This window comes from Limanda limanda, chromosome 4 (assembly GCF_963576545.1).
Source record: "Limanda limanda chromosome 4, fLimLim1.1, whole genome shotgun sequence".
NCBI classification, from domain to species: Eukaryota; Metazoa; Chordata; class Actinopteri; order Pleuronectiformes; family Pleuronectidae; genus Limanda; species Limanda limanda.
The window spans coordinates 30192203-30219993 of record NC_083639.1 but is presented as its reverse complement, the minus strand read 5'-3'; the positions used below and the strand labels follow the sequence as shown (position 1 = coordinate 30219993).

The following is a 27791-nucleotide window of genomic DNA, read 5'->3' as shown; positions in this document are numbered from 1 at the left end:
TGTAAAACCTGCGGTCTACCTATGTATGTCTGTCTCTATGTGTGTGTGTGTCTGTGTCAAAGTGTCTCTCTGTGTGTATGTGTCTATGTGTGTGTATGTGAAATAAAGTTAGTGTTATTTAATGATTTATCATTTTAACGAACTCCCATATTTCAAAGATAACAACAGCAGCTTATCACAATTTAGAACACGCATGTAACCTCTGGTCCATCTATGTGTCTCTGTGTGTGTGTATCTGTCTGTGTCTATCAATGTGTGTGTGTGTGTGTGTGTGTGCGAGAGAGAGAGAAAAAGAAGGGGCGTGGCGATGACGCAGTCACGTAGTGACATCACATCTAAGATGGAGGCCGATCATGATTCGTGGAATCAAGGCCTAAAAACTCTCAAAATGGCGGATTGACTACAAAACACGATGGCGGAGCCGTTATGAATTTAGAGCCAGAATAGGAGGAGAGAGGGAGAGAAGGCGTGGCAATAATAGACTCAAGATGGTGGTTTAACTTAACGTTATCCAAAATGGAGAATATGTTAATGACCATGTGGTCGGAACTCACAATGGTGGTCGCCAGATGAATTACACAAAGGAAATTTCAGACAAAGAGAATTCTTATCTCTGCTTGGCTTTGGGGGCCGAATGGTTTCCAGATGTGTTCAGCCTCTCTGAATATAGATTTAACTATGTGACATGAACTGTATTATAAATACAGATCGGAAACGGGTGTATACTAGGTTTAGGAGAAGAGAGAGAGAGAGAGAGAGAGAGGCAAAACATGCAAGGAGAGTTCAAAGAAGCTCTTAAAACACGCCAGAGATAGATTAACAGTGATTTAACCACTCAGCCCCAAGCGGACGTTGTGGGCTGAGGTTCTGATCGGTAAACTCACTGCAGACTAACACAGACGTTAACAGTGCGGGCGGAGGCGCTTCTCGCGGCCCTATTCACTGTAACACAAAACCCGGAAATGAACCGGAAGTAGCGGCTCGTAGTAGCCGGTTAAACAATGAGACTCAGCGGTCTCGCAACAAATACAATCAAATATTAAACAATATGCTACGTATCTGCACAGATAATCAAGTCTCTTACTGTACCACCCTCGCGGTGTGCCTGCGCATCTGCGCGAATGTGTCTGGGGCCAGTGAATCACGTGGTCTCTCTCACGAGCGAAGCTCCGGGCTCGGCCGCTGGACCGGAAAAGGAAGCGAATTATTCCTGCTGCCTTGACGGAATGAAACTTCGCCTTTCTTCTGTAACAGCGGAGAACGTGCTGGTTTACAGGAACGGAGTGAATTGTCTCTTACTCCTCAGCGGGATGAACGTCGCGCTTCTGCAGGGAACGGCTTTGTGGAAGCCGTTTGTGGATCGTGAAAAAAAAGAAAAAGTCTATGGAAGTGTCGGAGTCCGTCCAGCGGGGCACTTCCTGTTTCGGTCTTCAAGTTAAAACAGCAAAAAGTCCTATCAAGATAAAACTTCGACTAAAATAAAAGAAGAAAATGAAACGACTTCAAATAAAATGATATTAAACAAACGTCTAATCGCCTCCTTAGTTACTGAGTCGTGTAGTTAGGCCCCTGGAGGGTCTGGAGACGACTTGAGCAGGGTGAAAAGAAAGTCTCTTAAAAACACCGAGTTAACTAGTAAAACCCCTAGGGGTTCTGTTGTCGCTTGGGCATCTGAGTGAAGAGAGAGGTTTCTGGGAGCTCAGCAGTCTTGTACCCCTGAGAGGTACCAGCCCCCCTGGAGGAGGGGTCAGGGGTCAGTGTTGCCTTCGGCCAATTGAAAGGTCAGAAGTCAAGTCTCAGGGAGTGGCTTACAGTGGGGTCCTTCACAGGACCCAGTTAGTGATCTGCTGCCACATGGAGATAATAGCTCCATGCTGGATTTTTAAATGTAAGGGGTCTCCTGAGGTTGGTCTCACGCTTTACGACTCATTGTTGAAACTCAGATCACTGGGGCCTCAGTCCCAACAGTATGTCTGTTTATATGTGCGTCACCCTTTTGGTTGTCAATGTAATAAGTTAACTGTGAGAAATAAAGTGTGGAGAAAATGTGATGTTTTGTAATTTCTTGCCCCTTCAACCTTGACACGGATAGTGGATGATTTCTTATGTTTGCAGGATTTAACGTTTGTGAATAAATAGTTTAGTTTAGTCAGTAGCAGTTAGTTTCAGTATAGTTTGTTATGTTTAAGAAAAAGACGAAACCTTCAACTTCCAGTTTAACACAAGTTCAGGTTCTTCTAATTTTTTCCAAAGACAGGTTTGAGAAAATCACAATTGTAGTTGCATCGTGACACTGCAAGTGAATTGACAACATAATGTATATATAAAAACATATTTAATAATGACTCATTTCATGATTGATAGAGTATTTTCACTTATTCTATGTACTTTTATAAAAATATTGATTGAATATATTTAATCTATTGATCCATGGACTTTATTATTTAAGCTCTAGAATAAAACTGTGCTTCACTCTGCTGTGTGTAAACAAAACTATAAATTAACAAGTTGAGAAATATCTTTATGCACATACTGCATGTTTTCATATAGTTATTGTTTTTTCTTTTGGCAGTATTTTTTTTCATTCATTTTTATTAACTTCGAATATGTAAATTAAAAAAATTAAATTATACCAACATGTAAAAAATATAAACTGAAAAAAGTAATATTTACAATAAGTGATGAGCAGACTTCATGATTTAATCGACATATTAGAAAATGAGTGAGAAGCACAAATTTATTTAGTCTTACGCCTTCTCCATAAGTCATTAATTAACAATTACTCTTACTTAACCAGCTTCCTATAAATCTATGAACATGTTGTTTATGTTGTGTCTTTCAAGCAGCAGAGTGTTGTTCAGGTTCGATGTTTGAGGGAAGGAAACCGCAGACCCAGTATTTGTATACAATGTTTATTACAAGAAGTTTCACAGGTCAGGACAAGCTCTAGATGCTCGGAGATAACACAAGGCGAATGGTGAAACAGACAATGGTGAAACAGACAAATAAATACACAAATTGTCTTCTCAGCTTCAACTAAACCCCATTAAAGAATTTTTTTTTTTTTTTTTAAACTCTTTGTGACCCTGCCCCTATGTCTCACAGAAGGGTGTAAATTACAGAGATGAGACCTTGAAAATCTCCTCATGTTGCTGTACGAGTTTAGAGGATTTATACCCCCCCCTCGCTCCCCCTTCTCTGAACAGATGCTTTCTCTCAGCGGAGCCGAGGAGAGGTCTTTATTTCCTTTTTTGTATTTCTCTTTCAGTGATTTTTGTTTGATTTAACCAAAAATCACATACTTCCTAATTTAAACCCTGACTTGTTCAATAGTCAGGTTCAAAGTTAAAGTTGCCTAATCCCTTTAAACAGCTCTCTTTCCTTTGTTTTGAGGGTCTATATAGATCTCTGTTCTTAAGTGTATAAATGTAATTCCCGTTATTGTAATTTTTTTTTTTTTTAAATGTGTGAGTCTGTCCCTGTGACCCACAAGAGAGTGTAAACCACAGTGAAAATCCTCCCTTTGCTCCAACAGGAGAGGTGCAGCATGATGTTCATGCAGATAGAGAAACACAGACACACAGACACACAGACACACACACACACACCACAGCACTGAGAGTCAGCTCCCTTTACACAAACGCACACTCATTTTCACAGCACATGGAGAAAGTTGGAACCAGTTGAGGAAATGAAAGTAGTGGTTATTAGGGGTGCAACGATTAGTCGACGTCGTCGACAAAAATATATGACCAAAATAGTCGCCGACGAATTTACTCGTCGATGAATTGTTGGTTACGTCATAGCGCGTGTTTCTCGTGCCGCGCAGCGGAACTTAACGTTGTTTTACTGGAGGTGCTGATGGAAGTACCTGAGGAGAGAGCCATCTTGCTCCCTTCCTGTCTCTGAAAGTCGCGCATGTGCAACTTCACTCTTAACATGGCCCGAGAAAAACGACCTGCAGTATCTGTACAGCGGACCTGCTCTCCATGGAAGCAGGACACGCGCATTTGAGGAGGAGGCACGTGTGACTTCGTAACGGAGACGATGCGGACTCGCCTCTGTCAGATGTTATATATAAACATATATATACCTGCGCCCAGGATTCTAGCATCCATTACAAAAATACGGTTTAAACTTTTTTTTAACGAGTTTAAAAGCGAAATGTTATCCTATTGCCTGACAAACGTCTTGTTTTAATCAAAATGATTTAGTCCGAAGAAGACTGTAGTTTCGTTTGTAGATGTTTTTATTAATAAAATGGACAAAAACTTGATTTTTCTTTGCTTTTGTGTCAACAGTACCCTTATATGCAGCAAAGTTTATTAAAAGACATTTTTTATAATGAAGTATCGATCTTTATTGTCTTTATTTTCAGTCATCACATGCCTCGAACAACCTCAAGCTAAATTTAAAAGCTGCTTGCTAAATAATAGCAATTGAGAATTTGTGTCATTCATAATCCGATTAGTCGATTAATCGTTTCAATAATCGGTGACTAATCGACTATCAGAATAGTCGTTAGTTGCAGCCCTAGTGGTTATATTAATTAAGTCCCCCTAATGAGGCTCATTGTTTCATTATGTCCGCTTATAAGAGCAGCTCATGGTTTCATTGGTCCCCTTAATAGAGGCTCATGGTGTGTAATTACGAGGCTCATGTTTTATTTGTCCTCTCATATGTTTATTCAATCATATTGATTCACACGCACATACATCCAAAAAACACTGTGAATTCAACTCAAGAACACAACAGCACTCCCAAAAACAACTCGTTCATGTCACACATTCACACATCATGCCCCTGCTGCATTTTTTGTCTCACACAGCTCAAACACAGTAATGACCACATTCTTCACACACACACACACAGACCACTGTTTGAGAGACGGCTATTCCTGTTACACACACACATCTGGGAGACGGCCCCCTGTACAGACGCACACACATTTTCACAGCCAAAGAGCTCAATCACACCATGAGCATGCTATCTGCCGCTAGTCTCTTACTTTTCCTAAAATTTCTGCTACCTTCTGAGATTTAGATATCCGATGAGGGGCTGCATCACACACTTGTTCGTCAACAAGCATCAGAGTGTCTTTCAAGCATCAGAGTGTTGTTCATGTTCAATGTTTGAGGGAAGGAAATCGCAGACCCAGAACTTACATGTATGCAATGTTTATAACAAGAAGTTTCGCAGGTCAGGACGAGCTCTAGATGCTCGGAGATAAAACAAGTCGAATGGTGAAAATCTGACTTGCATCTTGCAAGACATCGAGTCTTATAGGGGAGGTGGGACCCCAAAACTAGAGATAGCATGACCTCACACAACAGGGCCTTCTGCCTTAATAAGGACATGTTTAGTATCTTGTAGTGCAAGCGTCTTCAATGTACAGGTCAAAGAGTATTCTCTGGGGGAGAGAGCTGACGAATAACATATGGGATAGTCTTTAGAGTCTGAGAATTTGAGAATCAACACGCCTTAGATGTCAACATGTCATTATGTTTTATAACCATGCTCAAAAGATCTCTTAGCTAAATATACAACATTTACCTTTACAAAAAACATATATGTAATTATAATACAATATAAATACAAATAAATAAGGCTGTAAATGTGTATTTATACATGTTTATTTTTACATATATACAAACTCATACACCTACCACAGAATCAATCAGTCAGATTCTAACCTCACCACCATGGGCAAGACCAAAGAGCTGTAAGGAAGCCAGGGACAAGATTTTAGACCTGCACAAGGCTGGAATGGGCTGCAAGACCATCAGCAAGTATCTTGGTGAGATGTAGACAAATGTTGGTGCACTTATATGGAATTGGAAGAAACAAAAAATTACCATCAATCGCCCTCGGTCTGGAGCTGCACGAGATCTCGCCTCGTGGGGTATCGATGATCATGAGAAAGGTGAGGGAATCAGCCCAGAGCTACACAGGAGGAACTTGTTAATGATCTCAAGACAGCTGGGACCACAGTCACCAAGAAAACCATCGGTAACACACTACCCCGTAATGGATTCCAATGCTGTTGCACCAGTAAGGTCCCCCTGCTCAAGAAGACACAGGCCGGTCTGAAGGTTGCCAATGAACACCTGTATGATTCAGAGAAAGCCTGGGAGAAGGTGATGTGGTCAGATGAGACAAAATCAAGCTCTCTGTCATCAACTGGACTCGCTCTGTTCGGAGAAAAGGCTTTGGGGGTGTTTCCCTGCTAAGGGGACAGTACGACTTCACCACATCGAGAGGAGGATGGACCGGGCCTTGTACCGTGAAATCTTGGACGACAACCTTCTTCCCTAAGCCAGGACATTGAAAATGGATGTGGATGTGTCTTCCAGCACGACAATGAGCCGAAACATATGGTCAAGGCAACAAAGGAGTGGCTCAAGAAGAGGCACATTTAGGTCATGGAGTGGCCTCGCCGGTCTCCGGACCTTAATTCCATAGAAAATCTGTGGCTCAAATACTTATATTTCACTGTATAGGTGTGTATTATATGAGGAATAAATCAGTAGAAACAAGAAATACCAACACAAATCTTTCATGTTATTCAATGAGTTATCTTTTCTAGGGACAAAGAAATTGTTTAACTCTGATAAAACAGGTGAAATGGGGAATTTTAAAACCTCTATTTACAACAGTGAACTATCAATATGGATAATATGAAAAGTTGCTGACAAATCCTAATAAATCTTTTGTCGCAAACGATGCAACTTAAATCTTTAACCACACAGAGCAGGTAAATTCATTCTCTCTTATATTAATGCTCATATGAAGTTGCATTACCCATTAGTCTAAATCTTTTACCACACTAGGAGCAACTAAATGCTTTCTCTCCTGTATGACTTCTCTTATGTACAGTTAGACTTCTATTTTGTCTGAATCTTTTACCACACTCAGAGCAACTAAACTGTTTCTCTCCTGTATGAGTCCTCATATGTACAGTTAGATTGTCCTTTCGAAGAAATCTTTTACCACACTCGGAGCAACTAAACTGTTTTTCTCCTGTATGAATCCTCATATGTTGAGTTAGTTTGGCCTTTTGAAGAAAAGTTTTACCGCACTCGAAGCAACTAAACGGTCTCTCTCCTGTATGAATCCTCATATGATCAGTTAGATAATCCTTTTGAAGAAATCTTCTACCACACTCAGAACAACAAAATGGTCTCTCTCCTGTATGAATCCTCATATGTACAGTTAGCTCGCCCTTTCGTCCGAATCTTTTACCACACTCGGAGCAACTAAACGGTTTCTCTCCTGTATGAATTTTCATGTGTACAGTTCGATCACCCTTTTGAAGAAATCTTCTACCACACTCAGAACAACTAAACGGTCTCTCTCCTGTATGAATCCTCATATGTACCGTTAGATCACCCTTTTGAAGAAATCTTCTACCACACTCAGAACAACTAAACGGTCTCTCTCCTGTATGAATCCTCATATGTACAGTGAGCTCGCTTTTTCGTCTCAGTCTTTTACCACACTCGGAGCAACTAAACGGTTTCTCTCCTGTATGAATTTTCATGTGTACAGCTCGACTGCTCTTATGGCTAAATCTTTTACCACAATCAGAACAACCAAATGCTTTCTTACCAGTTTTACATTTCATATCACTTAGAGGCTGTTTGCTATTTCTTGTATTTAAATCAGACTGAGGTTTCCTTGTCTGCATCGTATCATCTTCACTGTCTTCAGTCTCAGAAGAGTCTTCATTCTTGTCCTCAGTACCTTGTTGTAAATGTCCATCAGACCCTGAGTTCCTGGCTGGTTCTTGTTCTCCACAGTCCGCTCTGTTCTCCTCAGTCTGACTCTGATGAAGCAGTGACAACTCAGGTTTCTCTTCATCTTCTTCACTCTTTATAGTGACAGCAGTCCATGTGAACTTGATATCAGCCTGCTCAAGGTGTTGAAGCTGCTCTCCCTCCTGATTGGTCCACGGTTCCTGCTGTTCCTCTTTAATGTGGGAGGGCTTTTGGTCCTCCTGGTCCACAAGGGGGCTCCACTGCTGCTGCTCAGGGGGAACCTCCTCTTCATTCACCATCAGCTGCTGTACATCTGCAGGAAACACTGAAACACAAATACACACGTTTATCATTTCATAGTTTCTGGAAGTGTTTTTAAAAACTTGAGTTGTGTTCAATAATGTTGACTGTTATTTTTGATAACAGTCGACAGTGTCTAGCGTAGTGGAAATCCCCTGACCAGATGTCTCACTGCTGTGATACTGTCTACCTGACAGGATGGAACCCTTATTTGGCGGTGTCTCACTGCTATGACCTTGATAAACAGGGTTTGGGCCCTTATTTGGTGTTGGAACACGTTTTTTAAGAAACCAAAGGCCTCCTTTTCTGCCTACATGTGTGGGCAAAGCCTGAGAACAAGCATGGCCCCTTATTCAGTAGAACTATGAGAAAGCCAAAAACCTCAGGCTCCCAGAATGCTGCATGTTCCTTTGTTCCGGTCAACCTCACACAGAGGTGTGAAAAGCCACAAGGCTCGCCTCTTATTGGTCACTCTGGCCCCATGACCTGTGAGGTCACCGGGCCTATATAAGACCAAGATCTCCCTCTCTTCACTCTCTTTCCCTCAACCCACTGAAGAGGCAGGCGGCCAGCCTCCCTTCCTGCATCGCCAAGGAGAGGGCCTGACTGCTCCAGCACATCTTCTCTTCCAATCTACAAGAGGAGCGCAAAGGTCTAGCTTCCAGCTCATCTTCTCAAGGAAACCGCCGCTCAAATACAAACTCCTAGCAGCGACTCGATGTCCCGCAGGTAAGGACTTTGAACCAGCATCTGAGCGCACAGCTGCACAGCAACAATAAGGCAGAGACCATACGACCAACCGGAGACTTCACCGAATTACAAACTGGACTGTAACTTCTTTTCCCCTTTCCCTCGGGCTTAATAATTATACTAGACTAAGCAAGACTGTTTATTCGATTCTGTGTGTGTTTATAAGTTTGATATGTGTGGTGATATTGTGGCTACAAGTTAAATGAAAGCTAATGTTAGTTAGGCCATTCACAGGCTTCCTTTGTAGGTCTCTGCATTTTCTGATCTAGCACCAACACAGACACACCCATATCACTACACCTACTTATCTCCTCCCCCACTGCAGAAGAAAAGGGGGGGGGGGCTGTTAACTTAAGTGGGCCAAAGCGCCATTGTGAAAGCATGCTGAAGAAGGTGTGAACTTTGGTCAGCCATTTTGGGAAGCACCCTATTTTACATACAGATCTTTGTTAGTTAGTACATTAATGAGTAACTTGTGTTATTATACTTTATTATGTTCATAATAAATATTTTCTTTCACGAATATTCTTTCATTAATGTTGCATAAGTGAATTTTGCCAACCGCTACACTGTCAAGAACTCTATAACCTTCACTGTTCATTATATAATCTTTAATAGTAAATATTGAAATTTCTAATTGAACTAGATCTAAATGAGACTGATCTTAATCAATAAATTGGCTATCATTTCCCTTCCTTCGACGGGTGGTGACCCGAGACAACTTAAATCAATTAAAGTTATGATTTAATATTAATATTTTAAATATTAATGTTTTATATTTTAACTTGTGGCCAATTGTTCCATTTTGAGCACCTGTGCTTGTTAAACTCTGCAGAGCTTATTATCATGAAGACTCAAAAGCAGCTCCAGTCTGAGAATTTCATTATTTCAAATCTCAAGATGAATTTCCATCACCTCACCTCAACATCTCGACACAGCTCGTAAATTTAGAAGCATTAAACACTAGAAGTAAAAAAGTTTTATATTTTGAGGTCAAATAAATAAATGAGGACACTAACAGAGCAGAGCAGGGCGAGTGGAGGTTAGTTAGTTGGTTAAGCTGTTTTCAGATATGACTTGTGGGTAAAAACCAGAGAATTGTCTCCAGAGTTTCTCCAGAGTTTGTGTTTCACACATGAACAACACAGCAGCAGGTTTTCTGCACAGACTCGTTCACAACAGCATCAAATCCTCCTTATTAATCAGGTGAAGGAGGAGCAGCAGACAGAGACAGGAAGTGACATTAACTCTGCTGCATAGATCATGTGATCATGTTTACATCACCCCGACACCGTCGTCAGCTCTTATCAACACAAACTCTCTTCACATCTGTCTGGTCTTCTAGTGATGACGTCATTAGGAGGAAGGAAGATGGCTGCGTCAAGTCAAAGCTTTGATTCACCAAAAGATAGAACTGAAGCCAGGAAACAAATAGCCCACGATCATCTAAAGTTTGGGAGTTTTTTAGACGGAGACCAAACTACATGTTTCTCTGTAAACTCTGCAAATCCAAAATGATCACAGCAGCACAACCGTGATGCACAAGCACTTGAACCTGGAGCATCCAGGGGAGACTTCTCAAGATGGCATCTGGAGCAAGACAGACCACAAGTACTATTTTTTGTCCTGAAAAAAGAGTAATATATTGCAATTATCAACATGTGGAATGGAAAAGGAATAGACTGGAATAGCAGGGATTATCTTAACGATATATTGATTGCGCCTCGGTGTGTTGGTGCACACTTCTGTGTTTAATTCAGTTCATTGAGACTCAACTCTGATTATTTTCACGATGGACGAGCTGCTTAACATCAGGGACACAACAACATCTGATCTATGTCCCAACTGTCTCGCCTCTTCTGTGGAATAAGTGACTTTACTGATCACAGGTGCCGTGGTCCTCGGCCTCGCAGCGAGACGGAGAGGTAAACGCAGAGGGGCCCTGGTGCGCTTCAATGAGAGAGGATTACGCTCACCTCTACCGAGTATACTCCTCTCTAATGTCTGCTCACTGTGCAACAAGATGGACGAACTGCGCCTTCTCAGTACCCTTGAGAGTTCTGCTCTGAGTTCTGTTTTGTGATTTACGGAATCGTGGCTGACCGAAGCTACACCGGACTCTGCCGCACAGCTGACCGGCCTTCAGCTGCTACGTGCGGACTGCGACCCGAACCTCTCAAGCAATGCAGAAGGCGGAGGGATTTGTTTCTATATGAACCATGGCTGGTGCAGCGACGTGAAAGTGATTAAACAATCCTGTTCTCTTGACCTGGAAACTTTCTTCATCACCTGCAGACCGTTCTACTCTCCCCCTGAATTCACCTCTTTTATCCTGGCCGGAGTTTACATCCCACCGCAAGCCGACGTGCGCGAGGCTCAACTTGCTGATCAGATACTCGGAGTGGAGAGAAGGAGAGAACACGTATTCCCCTGTTATTGTCCTGGGGACTTTAATAAGTTTAATGCCCAACTAGGGGGAGAATACTCTGGACCACTGCTACAGCACCATCAGCAAGGCTTATCATGCAGTTTCCTGTGCTGCTCTGGGTCTATACGACCACGCTCTTATTCATCTGATCCCGGCTTACAGACAGAAGCTCAAACTTTCTAAACCTGCTGTGCTGAGATCCAAGACCTGGAGCAGCAGAGAAGCTGTGGAGGAGCTGCGTGTCTGCCTGGACAACACTGACTGGGACATTTTTAGAACTGCTTCCAACAGCCTGGCCGATGTTCAGACTGGAAATCTATTTTACCCATGTGTGTGTGTCTGTGAATATGGCAATGAAACTCAACTTTAAACAAGATACAGTATGTATAGGGGTTGGGGGCAGTTTGGGCGGAAAATGTGGGAAATATGTGGCCCTCACAGTGACTTTTAGCAACCTTTGCTGCTTGGTGTGAATCTTGAAGTTGGTTAAAATGTGTGTAGGTCACATCGCTATTCAATCTTGCACCTGTCTGATAATGCCTGTTGTGGGAACTTTGAATCTGTGACATTCAATACACTGTACTCTAACTTTTTCTCACGTATAACTTTTTTTAGATTAAGCATTCTTACTGAAGACTCACAAGGCATGAGCCGATTCAAGGCTTTTTCTCAAAACACAAAATCGCACTGTCATGATATGAACATTTTCCCAGCAACGGTCGGAGGGCCTAAACTGGGAACAGCTCCTTGTCACTTCCTGATTCGAACCCGGGATGATGGTACTAAGCCTGCGCACCATAAAGGAGGACTTCCCCTTGTAATTGACCAATCCTGTTCTACCTACTGTTATAAAAGATTACAAACGCAGTCTGTGCGGTGCAACTTTTGACTACCCCGTGCTACTGATTTAGCCGAGGCGATGCATGAGTGCCCATAGCCATGCTGTTAACTTTTCATTGCTTCTTAATAAATACTTGAATTACACCAGACCAGCTCTTCTCATATTTGGGTTAAAGGAACACGTCATCACCACTCTGTGGAAGACATTAAACTTGCCAACGACCTGAATGAATGTTGTTTACTGCAGATTTGACAGACAATGGACCAGTTCTAACCCTAACCCTGACTACAGACCAGTCGCCCTGACCTCTATAGTAATAAAGATCTTTGAGCGCCTGGTGCCTCACCTCAAGACCATAACCAACCACCTCCTCGACCCAATGCAGTTTCCCTACAGAGCCAACAAGTCTGTAGACGACGCAGTCAACATGGGACTCCACTTCATCCTCAAGCACCTCGACTCCCCCGGCACCTACGCCAGGATCCTGTTTGTGGACTTCAGCTCCGCATTCCACACCAACGCCCCAGCTCTTCTCTGAGACAAGTTGAGACAGCTGAGCGTGCCTGAGCCCAACTGCAGTCGGATCAATGACTTGCTGACAGACAGGAAGCAGCGCGTGAGGCTGGGCAAGCTTGTCTCTGAGCCCCGGACCATCAGCACTGGAGCCCCACAAGGTTGTGTGCTCTCCCCTCTACTCTTCTCCCCTTAAATCAGGTGTGCCCACACTTTATAGGCTTGTGAGCTACTCTTGAAATTGGCGGCAGCGGCGAAGAAAAAAAGAAGAGGGGGTACTGGCACCGGAGCGTCCACGTGACTGTCTCTTGTCCAGTCGTTCGATCGATCGACCAGTAGATCCCGATCTACGTATTGGGCACCCCTGCTCTACACCAACAACGGCACCTCCAGCCACCCCTCAAAAGCAAGGGATGAAATACTTATTTCCTTCACTGTATAGGTGTGTATTATATGAGGAATAAATCAGTAGAAACAAGAAATATCAACACAAATCTTTCATGTTAATCAATGAGTTATTTTTTCTAGCGACAAAGAAATTGTTTAACTCTGATAAAAACAGGTGAAAGGGGGAATTCTAAATCTCTATTTACAACAGTTTACTATGAATATGGATAATATGAAACGTTGCTGACAAATCCTCATAAATGTTTTGTTGCAAACGTACAACTTGAATCTTTAACCACACAGAGCAAGTAAATTCATTCTCTCTTATATTAATACTCATATGCAATTATATTACCCATTAGTCTAAATCTTTTACCACACTAGGAGCAACTAAATGCTTTCTCTCCTGTATGAATCCTCATATGTCCAGTTAGCTCGCGCTTTTGAGTATATCTTTTACCACACTCGAGGTAACTAAAGGGTTTCTCTCCTGTATGAATCCTCATATGCTCAGTTTGTTTTCCTTTTCGTATGAATCTTCTTCCACACTCGGAGCAACTTAACGGTTTCTCTCCTGAATGAATCGTCATATGTTCAGTTAGATCACAGTTTCGTCTGAATCTTCTACCACACTCAGAGCAACTAAATGGTCTCTGTCCAGTATGAATTTTCATGTGTACAGTTCGATTGCTCTTATGGCAAAATCTTCTACCACACTCAGAACAACCAAATGCTTTCTTACCAGATTTACATTTCATATCACTTAGAGGCTGTTTGCTATTTTTTGTATTTAAACCAGACTGAGGTTCCCTGGTCTGCATCCAATCATATTTACTGTTTTCAGTACCTTGTTGTAAATGTCCATCAGGACCTGAGTTCCTGCCTGGTTCTTGTTCTCCACAGTCCGCTCTGTTCTCCTCAGTCTGACTCTGATGAAGCTGTGACAACTCAGGTTTCTCTTCATCTTCTTCACTCTTTATAGTGACAGCAGTCCATGTGAACTTGATATCAGCCTGCTCAAGTTGTTGAAGCTGCACTCCCTCCTGATTGGTCCACGGTTCCTCCTGGTCCTCTTTAATGTGGGGAGGCTTTTGTTCCTCCTGGTTCACAAGGGGGCTCCACTGCTGCTGCTCAGGGGGAACCTCTTCTTTATTCACCATCAGCGGCTGTACGTCAGCAGAACAAACTGAAACAAATACACATGTTTATCATTTCAGAGTATCCGGAAGTGTTTTTAAAAACTTGAGGTGTGTCGTTTAACGTCGACTGTTATTTTTGAATTATCACATTCAGGAAGCAGAGATGTTGAGGTAGTTGATTGTCACTGTGGAGGAAAACAACTCCAACAAGAAGGTTGCCGGTTCAATCCCCACTCTTCCCCATCTGCATGCCAAAGTGTCCTTGGCAAGATACTGAACCCCTGAATGGCCCTTCATAAATGTTGAGTGTACTAAAAATGTAAGTCGCTTTGGACAAAAGCGTCAGCTAAATGACATGTAATGTAATGTAATGACCTGTGAGGTCACCTAGCCTATATAAGACCAAGATTTCACTCTCTTTCCCTCAACCCACTGAAGAGGCAGGCGGCCAGCCTCCCTTCCTGCATCGCCAAGGAGAGGGCCTGGCTGCTCCAGCACATCTTCTCTTCCAATCTACAAGAGGAGCGCAAAGGTCTAGCTTCCAGCTCATCTTCTCAAGGAAACCGCCGCTCAAATCAAGCTCTACAAACTCCTAGCAGCAACTCGATGTCCTGCAGGTAAGGACTTCGAACTTTATTATATTCATAATAAATGTTTTTTCATAAATGTTGCATAAGTGAATTTTGCCAACCGCTACACTGTCAAGAATTCCATAACCTTCACTGTTCATTATATAATCTTTAATAGTAAATATTGAGATTACTAATTGAACGAGATCTAAATGAGACTGATCTTAATCAATAAATTGGCTATCATTTCCCTTCCTTGGAAGGGTGGTTTAAATATTAATGTTTTATATTTTATTTTATAACGAAATGTATCGAATGCCTTAAGGCACACCTTTCTATGGTATCACTTTTTAAGCATTATTGCACAACATTGGTGATGTTTTCTTCCAACTGGTGTGTCCTGCACGAGATGGGTTAAAAGCAGAGGGTAAATTTCCCTCCTTGCATGAGTGTGCTTGTCTGTGCATGTGTTTGGGACGAATAAATGTATCTTAATCTTAATCTTACAGTGGACGGACAGACACAGGAATAGAGAAAGATGATGATCTCATGTCTTCTTTTTTTCATATTATGTCTCATGTAACGTCTCTTCGTATAAGTCCTGGCTTTTGTGAACTTGAGGCCAGTTGTTTCATTTTGAGCACCCGTGCTTGTTGTATAAACTCTGCAAAGCTTATTATTATAAAGACTCAAAAGCAGCTCCAGTCTGAGAATTTCATTATTTCAAATCTCAAGATGAATTTCCATCACATCACCTCACCCAGTTTCTCCAGAGTTTGTGTTTCACACATGAACAACACAGCAGCAGGTTTTCTGCACAGACTCGTTCACAACAGCATCAAATCCTCCTTATTATTCAGGTGAAGGAGGAGCAGCAGATAGAGACAGGAAGTGACATATTAACTCCGCTGCATAGATCATGTGATCAGTTTACATCACCCCGACACCGTCGTCAGCTCTTATCAACACAAACTCTCTTCACATCTCTGTCTGGTCTTCTAGTGATGACGTCATTAGGAGGAAGGAAGATGGCTGTGTCGAGTCAAAGCTTTGATTCACCAAAAGATAGAACTGAAGCCAGGAAACAAATAGCCCAGGATCATTTAAAGTTTGGGAGTTTTTTAGACGGAGACCAAACAACATGTTTCTCTGTAAACTCTGCAAATCCAAAATGATCACAGCAGCACAACCGTGATGCACGAGCGCTTGAAGCTGGAGCATCCAGGGGAGATTTCTCAAGATGGCATCTGGAGCGAGACAGAACCGCAAGTTTTACTTTTTGTCCTGAAACAAGTGTAATATATTATGATTATCAACACATGGAATGGAATAGGAATAGACTGGAATAGCAGGGATCATCTTCACTGCACAACTTCAGTGACTGAATCACTCCATGTTGTAAACCAATTTTTGTATTTAAATTAGGGCTGCACGATAATGGCCAAAATCATAATCACGATTATTTTTTATCAATATTGAGATCACGATTAATTAACACGATTATTCATTAATTTTAGTGACAACATCTTTTTATTGCACTTTCACGTTTAAATTAACAAGAATACTGCTTCCACTTCCATTGTTGTGGTACATTCTGGCTAATGTGTAAAAATCATTGCATCAGACTCGTCCTTATCACAGTGCATCTCGTAGAAGGAAAATATAATTAAAATAGTATCAACACTTTTTACCCAAAATTAAATCCACAGAGCACTGCTTTCACTTCCATGTTGTGCTACTTTCCAGTTAATGTACACGCTTTTGCATCAAAATAAAATGTATACAGTTCTTATTCACCTTATTCAAATAACAATTCAGGCCTATCAATAACCATGTGTTAGGCGGCCTAACCTTGTAATTGATAAATTATACTGTAACTGTTACAGTATAATTTATTACCCTTAAAGGAGACATATTATGCCCATTTTACTGCAGTTGATATGGTTCATTGGGGTCTTAATGAAATGTCTGAAACATATTTTGTTCAAAATACCACAAGGATCATTAAAAACAGCACCCTTTTTACCCTGTCTAAAGCAGCCCTCCTCAGATTGACGTGTTTTGAGTGCTCCCTGGCTAGCGTTAGCTCGCGAGCTACCCGGGCCGGTGGAGCCGGGCCGTGTAGCAAGACTATGACGTGTATTCCAGGCGCAGACACAACTCTAACACACTTGGTGCATATGATTTGTTCGTTAAATCCAAAAATCGACAGACAACGGATGATGATCCTTTTCGTGGGAGTAGCTCCTCGCTAGGGCTGCTCAATTAATCGAAATTTAATCGTGATTACGATTATTGGGTCAAACGATCTCCAAACTACTATAATCGAGTTGAAACGATTATTTGGCATTTTTTCCGAAAGAGACGCGCATTCGCAATTCGGTCCCTCCCCCGGAGCATTCAGCGCGGCCCCGCTGACTGGCACTCACTCTCAAGCAGCTGTGAAGTGAAGGAGGCGAGTTGTGTGCGTGGTGACCGGAGGTATTTCAAAAACCTTGCGAGTGGAAAATGGCAGAGGGAGGGCAGCCCCGTCTGATCGACAAAAAGTGTAAAAAAGTTATGTTGTATGGGAACTGAGTTCTCAGTTACAAAGTGTTTTTGTAGTGTCAATGTTGCCATCATTAAGGGTTTGAATAACCGGGCACCGATGTCCCGGTTTCATGGAGGAATAACACACGCAGCCGTAATCGGTGTATACCGAAACAGGAAGTGACTGGTACTTCCGGTTAGTCATTTAAAAATAAAAATCAAGCATAGACTTCAGAATAAGGGCACATATTAATAAACGTTTGAATAATCGTTATTTCGTTTTTGTCCAAAATAATCGTGATTATGATTTATTCCATAATCAAGCAGCCCTACTCCTCGCCTTCTGCTCTTGACATTTGATTTACCTTTCACACGTCACCCGTGAGCGTCTGCTCTCTGTGTTGTTGTCTGTGTCTCTTCTCTCCTACTAATACCGGAGTCGACTGGAGACGGAACTTTTCTTGAGGCTGCCGCTGCGCGCATGACACCTCCCATCTCGGTGTCCCCCTGGTGGTTGGCTGACTGTTAGTTGAGGAAGCGCTTGTTTTGATATGTAGCAACGCACGCATTTTAAACGTCAATATCGCTGACGATCATGCTCATTTAATTGAGACAGCAAAAATCGTGATCGCGATTAAAATTCGATTAATTGTGCAGCCCTAATTTAAATAAAACCCAGATTCTCCAGTTCAGGGAAAGAGTTGCTTTGACAAACATGGATTTATTCATCTGTGTCACAGCAATCGTTTTGAAATCAAGCATCTCACAAATAGGGTCTTCTGTTATTAATGACACAGTGATGTAGAAATTATACTCACTGTAAAATATGCCAGTATCATAATTATTCACACAATATGTGTCTGTGTTTCAGGATGAGACGAAGCAGTCTGGAGAACTTTTTACACAAAAGGAGCCAAAATGCAGAACAGCCCAGATGTGAGCTGAGCTTCTAACAGCAGCTTGCAGATGATGATCGAGGACATGTGACCCCTGGCGGCAGCTCAGGGTCAAAGCTCCTGATCCTCGGATCTACACCAGGGTTTCCCCCAGTGCTGTATAGGCCTGGCGGGCCGCCAGGCTATACTCCCCCCCCCCGCCAGGCTAAGCGTCGCTTGTTTTTTTTATTTAAAAAAAATAATAAATCCGTCACTCGCGCACATCAACGACACTTCACTTCCTCATTGAGCCCCGATCAAAGACATGGCCCTGATCCCCAAGCAACCATCCTATTGGTCCAAACAGTCACATGTCCCACCCAGACCCATTCACTGACCGTCGGACATCAGAAAGCTCCTTCAACACAGTGTTTTACTGAACATAAGTCAAAACCAAACATAAACATAAACCTATTCCGTTACACGATTAGGCTGCAGCTATTTGGTTTTATTTATTTAAAAATAGGGTACTTCTTGTTTCATACATTTTCCACAAATATGAGGAGGACTCAAATAGCCCTACAAAGTTCTGTGTTTAATTTATTTCAAAGTAGGCCGACACTTGCCTGTGTATTTTGTTTGTTTGTTATTTTGTTGCTTGTCTGTTTGAGTAGCTGGCTGAAAGCAAAGAAGTAGTAGGCTAACCTTTTATTGGTAACCAAACTGTTACGGTTCATTGTTTCTGAAATAAGAGGCCTGACTGCTATGTTCACAGCAAACTTGAATTTTTTTAAATATTAAGTAGGGCTGCCACTTACGACTATTTTTCTATCGATTAATCTGACGACTATTTTATCGATTAGTCGATTAATGTAAACGATTAATTTTCCTCCAAAAAAAATCCAATTGACCATTTCAATTCAGTTAATTTTATTTTGATAACAACAAACTGTATGTCACCATATAATGCAGCACAAAACAAAATGTAAACAAAGGCTCAAATATTAAAGTGCAAAACTGTAGGTTTAAACTAGCAACTCCAACGTGATAAAAATAAATAAAAAAGAGGGCTTATAAGTTAAGTCAGCAGTGCAACTCAAAAAGATATCAAAGTTTCTATTTAACCCCTTATCAAAATAAAAAAGTTAGGTCTGCATATTAAACAAAGTGCAACATGTTTAAAGTATAAGAAACAATGGTGTCCAGCTCAAAATCCGACTCAACCCCCCCCCCCCCCCCCCCCCCCGCGGCTGCCTTCTAGCAGCCCTACCACCAGGCTTAGCAAGTTTTCTGGGGGAAACCCTGTACACATTCCACCAACTTCACCAACCAGACATTGCTTTAAACGTATCGTTCCCTTTAAGGAGTGTTTGTTCTCCTGTTAGCAGAGCTGAAGCTAGCTAGCGTTAGCAGAGCTGAAGCTAGTTAGCGTTAGCAGAGCTGAAGCTACCTAGCGTTAGCAGAGCTGAAGCTACCTAGCGTTAGCAGAGCTGAAGCTACCTAGCGTTAGCAGAGCTGAAGCTACCTAGCGTTAGCCTGTGAGCGGCTCCTCGAGGGACTCACCAACTCGGTGCAGCCGGAGTTCGGGCTTCATCACGGCCTCCAGCAGCCTCCTCTGGCGGCAGAGCTCCCGCTCGGACCGCTCCATTCTGTCTTCGAACACCGCGACGATCTCCTCCGCCGCCGCCGTTAGCCGCTCGGTTAGCATCGCTCTCAGCTCCGGGACTCGAGCCGTTTCTCCTCCTTTCTCCAGCTGCAGCAGGAAGTCTTCAGCGGCGGCGCTGATCCGCTCATGTACCGACTCCCGCAGCAGCTGCACGTCGCACATCTTCCTCCTCTTTGTGTGTGTGTGTGTGTGTGTGTGTGTGTGTGTGTGTGTGTGTGTGTGTGTGTGTGTGTGTGTGTGACAGGAGGAGTTCCGTGTGGACCAGGGTGTTCGGTTGCTGAAGATCATCGAGCGAGTGTATGCTTGGAAGATGAACAGCCCTGAAGGATCATGGGTAATCTTCCTCAGCAAGCACACACACCAGCAGCTCCTGATGAACGTGGCATCTGGCCACGTTACACACACACACAGAGACAGACAAACACACACACGAGCACACACACGCACACAGTTTATTTTAGTAGTTTGTCCTGACTCTTGTTGAGGGTTAAGGGCAGATGACGTCACACCTTGTTAAAGCCCTATGAGACTAATTGTGATTTGTGAATATGGGATATACAATCAAAAGTGCATTCTATATATATACATGTATTTCTGTGTGTTCATTTGCTAGTGGAAATGAACTCAGGGATTCAGACACAGTCACTTGCACCTGCACACTCTTTACTCTCACCCCAGCATGTACAGTTTATCTACCTGCATGATATACTGTGTGTACATCTTACAGTTTTACATGTATTCATATTCCTTTGTTGATTCTTTTCAAATTTCTTCTTCAGTTGTTTCTCTCACTGCGTTTCAAATACATTCTGTTTGTAGATTGTGACTACTTGTGACAAATAAAACCGGCGCAGGTTTGTTTTAATTCTTGTGTTGTGTCTGCAGGTAACCAAGACGACGGTCAGTGAACACACACAGACACAGAAAGAAATGCAAGGCCTGTTCTGCACGTGTGCATCACATATATGTTCTTCAGTTTTATTCAGACATTCATTTTAAACAAGTAAATAATTAAAAAGAGAAATTTACTAACATGGGAAAAAATGTAACGCAAAGTAACCTTAGTAAACGCAAAGTAACTTAACATGTCGTGGGGTAACGTACGACTGTACATAATGGATTACATGACAATTTCCCAAAAGTGAAACCACATTTCAGTGGCCCCCTGGTGGCTGCTGTGTAGCTCACACACGTCACCTAGCACAGAATATTTTCACCTACATTTCGTCTCCATGCTGGTCACATTTAAATCTCATTTAATTCAGATGTTGCCCGTGTTTTTGCTCTTTTTCTAAGACTTTTTTTTCGATGTAACTAATGTATATGGCTTCACTATGAACTACGCTGATTTAAATGCATTTTTTCACAAAATCTGTGGGTCATATACTTATATTTCACACAATCAAATGCAAATCAATTCAAACTTTTATATGATGTGAGTTTTATGATCTTGATATTCTTTGTTGATATTCTGTCTGTCAATGTTACAATAAACCTACCATTACAATCATCAACTGTTCATTTATTAGTCAGTGGTCAAACTTGAAAAATCGGCAAAGGATCAAATACTTATTTCCTTCACAGTATAGGTGTGTATTATATGAGGCATAAATCAGTAAAAACAAAAAATATCAACACAAATCTTTCATGTTAGTCAATGTGTTGTGTTGTGAAGGAACATAAAAATTGTTTAACTGATAAAAACAGGTGGAGAGATTCTTAATTCTCTTTTTACAACAGTTAACTATGAATATGGATAATAGCGATAGCTGCTGATAAATCTATATAAATATTTTGCAAACGATTAATTTCTCTCCTGTATGAATCCTCTAATGTCTGTTTAATTTTGGGCAAGTTTTTTACCAGACACAGGGGAAATTATGAAAAATACATTCAGTATATATGGGTATGTAATATATATGGCATAAATCAAATCAGTAGAAAAAAGAAATATCAACACAAATCTTTCAGGTTATTCAATGAGTTATTTTTTCTAAGGACAAAGATATCGTTTAACTCTGATAAAAACAGGTGAAAGGGGAATTCTAAATTCTCTATTTAGAACAGTGAACTATGAATATGGATAATATGAATAATTGCTCAAAAATCATCTCAGCTCTCCAGCGGCAGGCAGCGCTGTTTGCTGACTTGATTGATTACGTCACTGTAGATCATCTGTCCATCATCGTATAAAGTCCGCCATGACAAATTGATTGGTCAGAACAGCTTCTGTTCGATCATAGTTTCTCCCCAACGGAGCAATGCCAGACCGAACTTCCTGAACTCAAATGTTATGGGCGGGGCTAAGTTCGTCTGGCACCCAGGCTAACTCATATGCAGTTAGATTACCCATTAGTCTAAATCTTTTACCACAATAGGCGCAACTAAATGCTTTCTACCTGTATGAGTCCTCATATGTACAGTTAGTAGGCCCTTTTGAAGAAATCCTTTACCACACTCGGAGCAACTAAACAGTTTCTCTCCTGTATGAATCCTCATATGTAGAGTTAGAGGGCCCTTTCGTTTGAATCTTTGATCACACTCAGAGCAACTAAATGGTCTGTCTCCTGTATGAATCCTCATATGTAGAGTTAGATGGCCCTTTCGTTTGAATCTTTGATCACACTCAGAGCAACTAAATGGTCTCTCTCCTGTATGGTCCCACAGATGTTCAGTTAGATCCCACTTTCGTTTGAATCTTTTACCACACTCAATGCAACAAAACGGTTTCTCTCCTGTATGAGTCCTCATATGTACAGTTAGCTCGCCATTTCGTCTGAATCTTTTACCACACTCAGCGCAACTAAACGGTTTTGCTCCTGAATGAATCCTCATATGTTCAGTTAGATCGCAATTTCGTCTGAGTCTTTTACCACACTCAGCGCAACTAAACGGTTTCTCTCCTGTATGAATCCTCATATGTAGAGTTAGTAGGCCCTTTTGAAGAAATCTTCTACCACACTCGGAGCAACTAAACAGTTTCTGTCCTGTATGAATCCTCATATGTAGAGTTAGATGGCCCTTTCGTTTGAATCTTTGATCACACTCAGAGCAACTAAATGGTCTCTCTCCTGTATGGTCCCACATATGTTCAGTTAGATGGCCCTTTCGTTTGAAACTTTGATCACACTCAGAGCAACTAAATGGTTTCTCTCCTGTATGAGCCCTCATGTGTCTTGTTAGACCACACTTTTGTTTGAATCTTTTACCACACTCAGAACAACCAAATGCTTTCTTATCAGTTTTACATTTCATATCATTTAGAGGCTGTTTGCTATTTTTTGTATTTAAACCAGACTGAGGTTCCCTGGTCTGCATCCAATCATCTTCACTGTCTTCAGTCTTGTCCTCAGTACCTTGTTGTAAATGTCCATCAGGACCTGAGTTCCTGGCTGGTTCTTGTTCTCCACAGTCCGCTCTGTTCTCTTCAGTCTGACTCTGATGAAGCTGTGACAACTCAGGTTTCTCTTCATCTTCTTCACTCTTTATAGTGACAGCAGTCCATGTGAACTTGATATCAGCCTCCTCAAGTTGTTGAAACTGCTCTCCCTCCTGATTGGTCCACGGTTCCTCCTGTTCCTCTTTAATGTGGGGGGGCTTTTGGTCCCCCTGGTCCACAAGGGGGCTCCACTGCTGCTGCTCAGGGGGAACCTCTTCTTTATTCACCATCAGCTGCTGTACGTCTGCAGGACACACTGAATCACAAATACACATGTTTATCATTTCAGAGTTTCCGGAAGTGTTTTGAAAAATTTGTCTTGTGTTGTTTTTATTTTGAGGCTAAATAAACCAATTAGGTCACTAACAGAGGAGAACAGGGCGAGGGGAAGTTAGGGTTAGGGTTACATGTGTGGTCAAAGCCTGAGAACAAGCACTGCACCTTATTCGGTAGAACTATGAGGAAGCCAAAAACCTCAGGCTCCCAGAATGCTGCATGTTCTTTTGTTCCGGTCAACCTCAGAGGTGTGAAAAGCCACAAGGCTCACCTCCTATTGGTCACTCTGGCCCCATGACCTGTGAGGTCACCGGGCCTATATAAGCCCAAGATCTCCCTCTCTTCACTCTCTTTCCCTCAACCCACTGAAGAGGCAGGCGGCCAGCCTCCCTTCCTGCATCACCAATTAGAGGGCCTGACTGCTCCAGCACATCTTCTCTTCCAATCTACAAGAGGAGCACAAAGGTCTAGCTTCCAGCTCATCTTCTCAAGGAACCCGCCGCTCAAATCAACCTCTACAAACTCCTAGCAGCGACTCGATGTCCTGCAGGTAAGGACTTCGAACCAGCATCTGAGCGCACAGCTCCACAGCAACGCTAAGGCAGAGACCATACGACCAACCGGAGACTTCACCGAAATTGCGAACTGGACTGCGACTTCTTTTCCCCTTTCCCTCGGATAGGTAACATAATCTGGGCTTAATAATTATACTAGACTATGCAAGACTGTTTACTTGATTCTGTGTGTGTTGATAGTAAGTTTGATATGTGTGGTGATATTGTGGCTACAAGTTAAATGAAAGCTAATGTTAGTTAGGCCATTCACAGGCTTCCTTTGTAGGTCTCTCTGACTCTTGCATTTTCTGATCTAGCACCAACACAGACACACGCATATCACTACACCTACTTATCTCCTTCCCCACTGCAGAAGAAAAGGAGGGCCTGTTAACTTTAGTGGGCCAAACCACCATTTTGAAAGCATGCTGAAGGTGTGGACTTTGGTCAGCCATTTTGGGAAGCACCCTTATTTACATACACATCTTTGTCAGTTAGTACATTTGTTAATAATTTGTGTTATTATACTTTATTATGTTCATAATAAATATTTTCCTTCACAAATGTTCTTTCATTAATGTTGCATAAGTGAATTTTGCCAACCGCTACACTGTCAAGAACTATATAACCTTCACTGTTCATTATATAATCTTTAATAGTAAATATTGAGATTTCTAATTGAACTGGATCTAAATGAGACTGATCTTAATCAATAAATTGGCTATCATTTCCCTTCCTTCGACGGGTGGTGACCCGAGACAACTTAAATCAATTAAAGTTATGATTTAATATTAATATTTTAAATATTAATGTTTTATATTTAATTTTGATAACCAAATGTATTGAATGCCTAAAGGCACACCTTTCTATGGTATCACTTTTTAAGCATTATTGCACAACATTGGTGATGTTTTCTTCCAACTGGTACAGCGGACGGACAGATCAGCAGATAGACAAAGATGATGATCTCATGTCTTCTTTTTATCATATGTGTTATGTAACGCCTCTTTGTGTAAGTTCTGGCTTTTGTTTACTTGAGGCCAGTTGTTCCATTTTGAGCACCCGTGCTTGTTGTATAAATTCTGTAATGCTTATTATTATAAAGACTCAAAAGCAGCTGCAGTCTGAGAATTTCATTATTTCAAATCTCAAGATGAATTTCCATCACATCACCTCAACGCAGCTCGTAAATTTAGAAGCATTAAACACTGGAAGTAAAAGAGTTTTATATTTTGAGGTCAAATAAACAAATTAGGACACTAACAGAGCAGAGCTGGGCGAGTGGAGGTTAGTTAGTTGGTTAAGCTGTTTTCAGATATGACCTGTGGGTAAAAACCAGAGAATTGTCTCCAGAGTTTCTCCAGAGTTTGTGTTTCACACATGAACAACACAGCAGCAGGTTTTCTGCACAGACTCGTTCACAACAGCATCAAATCCTCCTTATTATTCAGGTGAAGGAGGAGCAGCAGACAGAGACAGGAAGTGATGTATTAACTCTGCTGCATAGATCATGTGATCATGTTTACATCACCCCGACACCGTCGTCCGCTCTTATCAACACAAACTCTCTTCACATCTGTCTGGTCTTCTAGTGATGACGTCATTAGGAGGAAGGAAGATGGCTGCGTCAAGTCAAAGCTTTGATTCACCAAAAGATCAAACTGAAGCCAGGAAACAAATAGCCCAGGATCAATTAAAGTTTGGGAGTTTTTTAGACGGAGACCAAACAACATGTTTCTCTGTAAACTCTGCAAATCCAAAATGATCACAGCAGCACAACCGTGATGCACGAGCGCTTGAAGCTGGAGCATACAGGGGAGATTTCTCAAGATGGCATCTGTGTAGTAATGCAGAGAAAGGCCTACCTGCACTAATCCCCTAGGGGGAGGTAACGTTGGGGTGAAGGTATAAGACACGGGGTTAGAGGGACAATACCAGAGAAGAAGTGAGGCCCGTTGCTATGCTACCATGTCAGTGTGCAGTGGTTAATAAACAAACGTAAACAAAGCATCATGTGGTCGTGAGGATATTACAGAGCGAGACAGAACCGCAAGTTTTACTTTTTGTCCTGAAACAAGCGTAATATAATGTGATTATCAACACGTGGAATGGAATAGGAATAGACTGGAATAGCAGGGATCATCTTAACTGCACAAGTCCAGTGACTGAATCACTCCATGTTGTAAACCAGTTTTAGTATTTAAATAAAACCCAGATTCTCCAGTTCAGGGAAAGTGTTGCTTTGACAAACATGGATTTATTCATCTGTGTGTCACAGCAATCGTTTTGAAATCAAGCTTCTCAGAAATAGGTTCTATTGTTATTAATATGACACAACAGTGATGTAGAAATTATACTCACTGTAAAATATGCCAGTATCAAAATTATTCACAAAATATGTGTCTGTGTTTCAGAATGAGACGAAGCAGTCTGGAGAACTTTTTAACCAAAAGGAGCCAAACTGCAGGAACAGCCCAGATGTGAGCTGAGCTTCTAACAGCAGCTTGCAGATGATGATCGAGGACATGTGACCCCTGGCGGCAGCTCAGGGTCAAAGCTCCTGATCCTCGGATCTACACATTCCACCAACTTCACCAACCAGACATTGCTTTAAACGTATCGTTCCCTTTAAGGAGTGTTTGTTCTCCTGTTAGCAGAGCTGAAGCTACCTAGCGTTAGCAGAGCTGACGCTACCTAGCGTTAGCAGAGCTGACGCTACCTAGCGTTAGCAGAGCTGACGCTACCTAGCGTTAGCAGAGCTGAAGCTACCTAGCGTTAGCAGAGCTGAAGCTACCTAGCGTTAGCAGAGCTGAAGCTACCTAGCGTTAGCAGAGCTGAAGCTACCTAGCGTTAGCAGAGCTGAAGCTACCTAGCGTTAGCAGAGCTGAAGCTACCTAGCGTTAGCAGAGCTGAAGCTACCTAGCGTTAGCAGAGCTGAAGCTAGCTAGCGTTAGCAGAGCTGAAGCTACCTAGCGTTAGCCTGCGAGCGGCTCCTCGAGGGACTCACCAACTCGGTGCAGCCGGAGTTCGGGCTTCATCACGGCCTCCAGCAGCCTCCTCTGGCGGCAGAGCTCCCGCTCGGACCGCTCCATTCTGTCTTCGAACACCGCGACGATCTCCTCCGCCGCCGCCGTTAGCCGCTCGGTTAGCATCGCTCTCAGCTCCGGGACTCGAGCCGTTTCTCCTCCTTTCTCCAGCTGCAGCAGGAAGTCTTCGGCGGCGGCGCTGATCCGCTCATGTACCGACTCCCGCAGCAGCTGCACGTCGCACATCTTCCTCCTCTTTGTGTCTGTGTGTGTGTGTGTGACAGGAGGAGTTCCGTGTGGACCAGGGTGTGCGGTTGCTGAAGATCATCGAGCGAGTGTTTGCTTGGAAGATGAACAGCCCTGAAGGATCATGGGTAATCTTCCTCAGCAAGCAGCTCCTGATGAACGTGGCATCTGGCCACGGTACACACACACACACACACACACACACACACACACACACACACACACACACACACACACACACAGTTTATTTTAGTAGTTTGTCCTGACTCTTGTTGAGGGTTAAGGGCAGATGACGTCACACCTTGTTAAAGCCCTATGAGACTAATTGTGATTTGTGAATATGGAATATACAATCAAAAGTGCATTCTATATATACACATGTATTTCTCTGTGTTTATTTGCTAGTGAAAATGAACTCAGGGATTCAGACACAGTCACTTGCACCTGCACACTCTTTACTCTCACCCCAGCATGTACAGTTTATCTACCTGCATGA

The 27791-nt window shown here is 42.3% G+C and overlaps 3 protein-coding genes across 3 annotated transcripts; all 3 read right to left on the bottom strand.

Moving 5' to 3' along the window:
- Positions 1-6638: 6638 nt before the first annotated feature.
- On the bottom strand, positions 6639-7877 carry LOC132999946 (gastrula zinc finger protein XlCGF8.2DB-like). The gene has a single exon (XM_061069755.1). The coding sequence runs from the start codon at positions 7685-7687 to the stop codon at positions 6827-6829; it is 861 nt and encodes a 286-aa protein (XP_060925738.1). The 5' UTR covers positions 7688-7877; the 3' UTR covers positions 6639-6826.
- LOC133000167 (uncharacterized) lies at positions 7737-19942 on the bottom strand. The gene is made up of 4 exons (XM_061070032.1): positions 19652-19942; positions 13824-14162; positions 8019-8082; positions 7737-7743 (listed from the first exon to the last, which is right to left on the bottom strand). Exons 1-4 carry the CDS (start codon positions 19914-19916, stop codon positions 7737-7739), a joined length of 675 nt encoding a protein of 224 aa, XP_060926015.1. The 5' UTR covers positions 19917-19942.
- Positions 19943-20742: 800 nt separating this feature from the next.
- LOC132999940 (gastrula zinc finger protein XlCGF57.1-like) lies at positions 20743-27399 on the bottom strand. Its single transcript, XM_061069748.1, has 2 exons — positions 27031-27399; positions 20743-23449 (listed from the first exon to the last, which is right to left on the bottom strand). Exons 1-2 carry the CDS (start codon positions 27293-27295, stop codon positions 22107-22109), a joined length of 1608 nt encoding a protein of 535 aa, XP_060925731.1. The 5' UTR covers positions 27296-27399; the 3' UTR covers positions 20743-22106.
- Between the last annotated feature and the right edge of the window lie 392 nt (positions 27400-27791).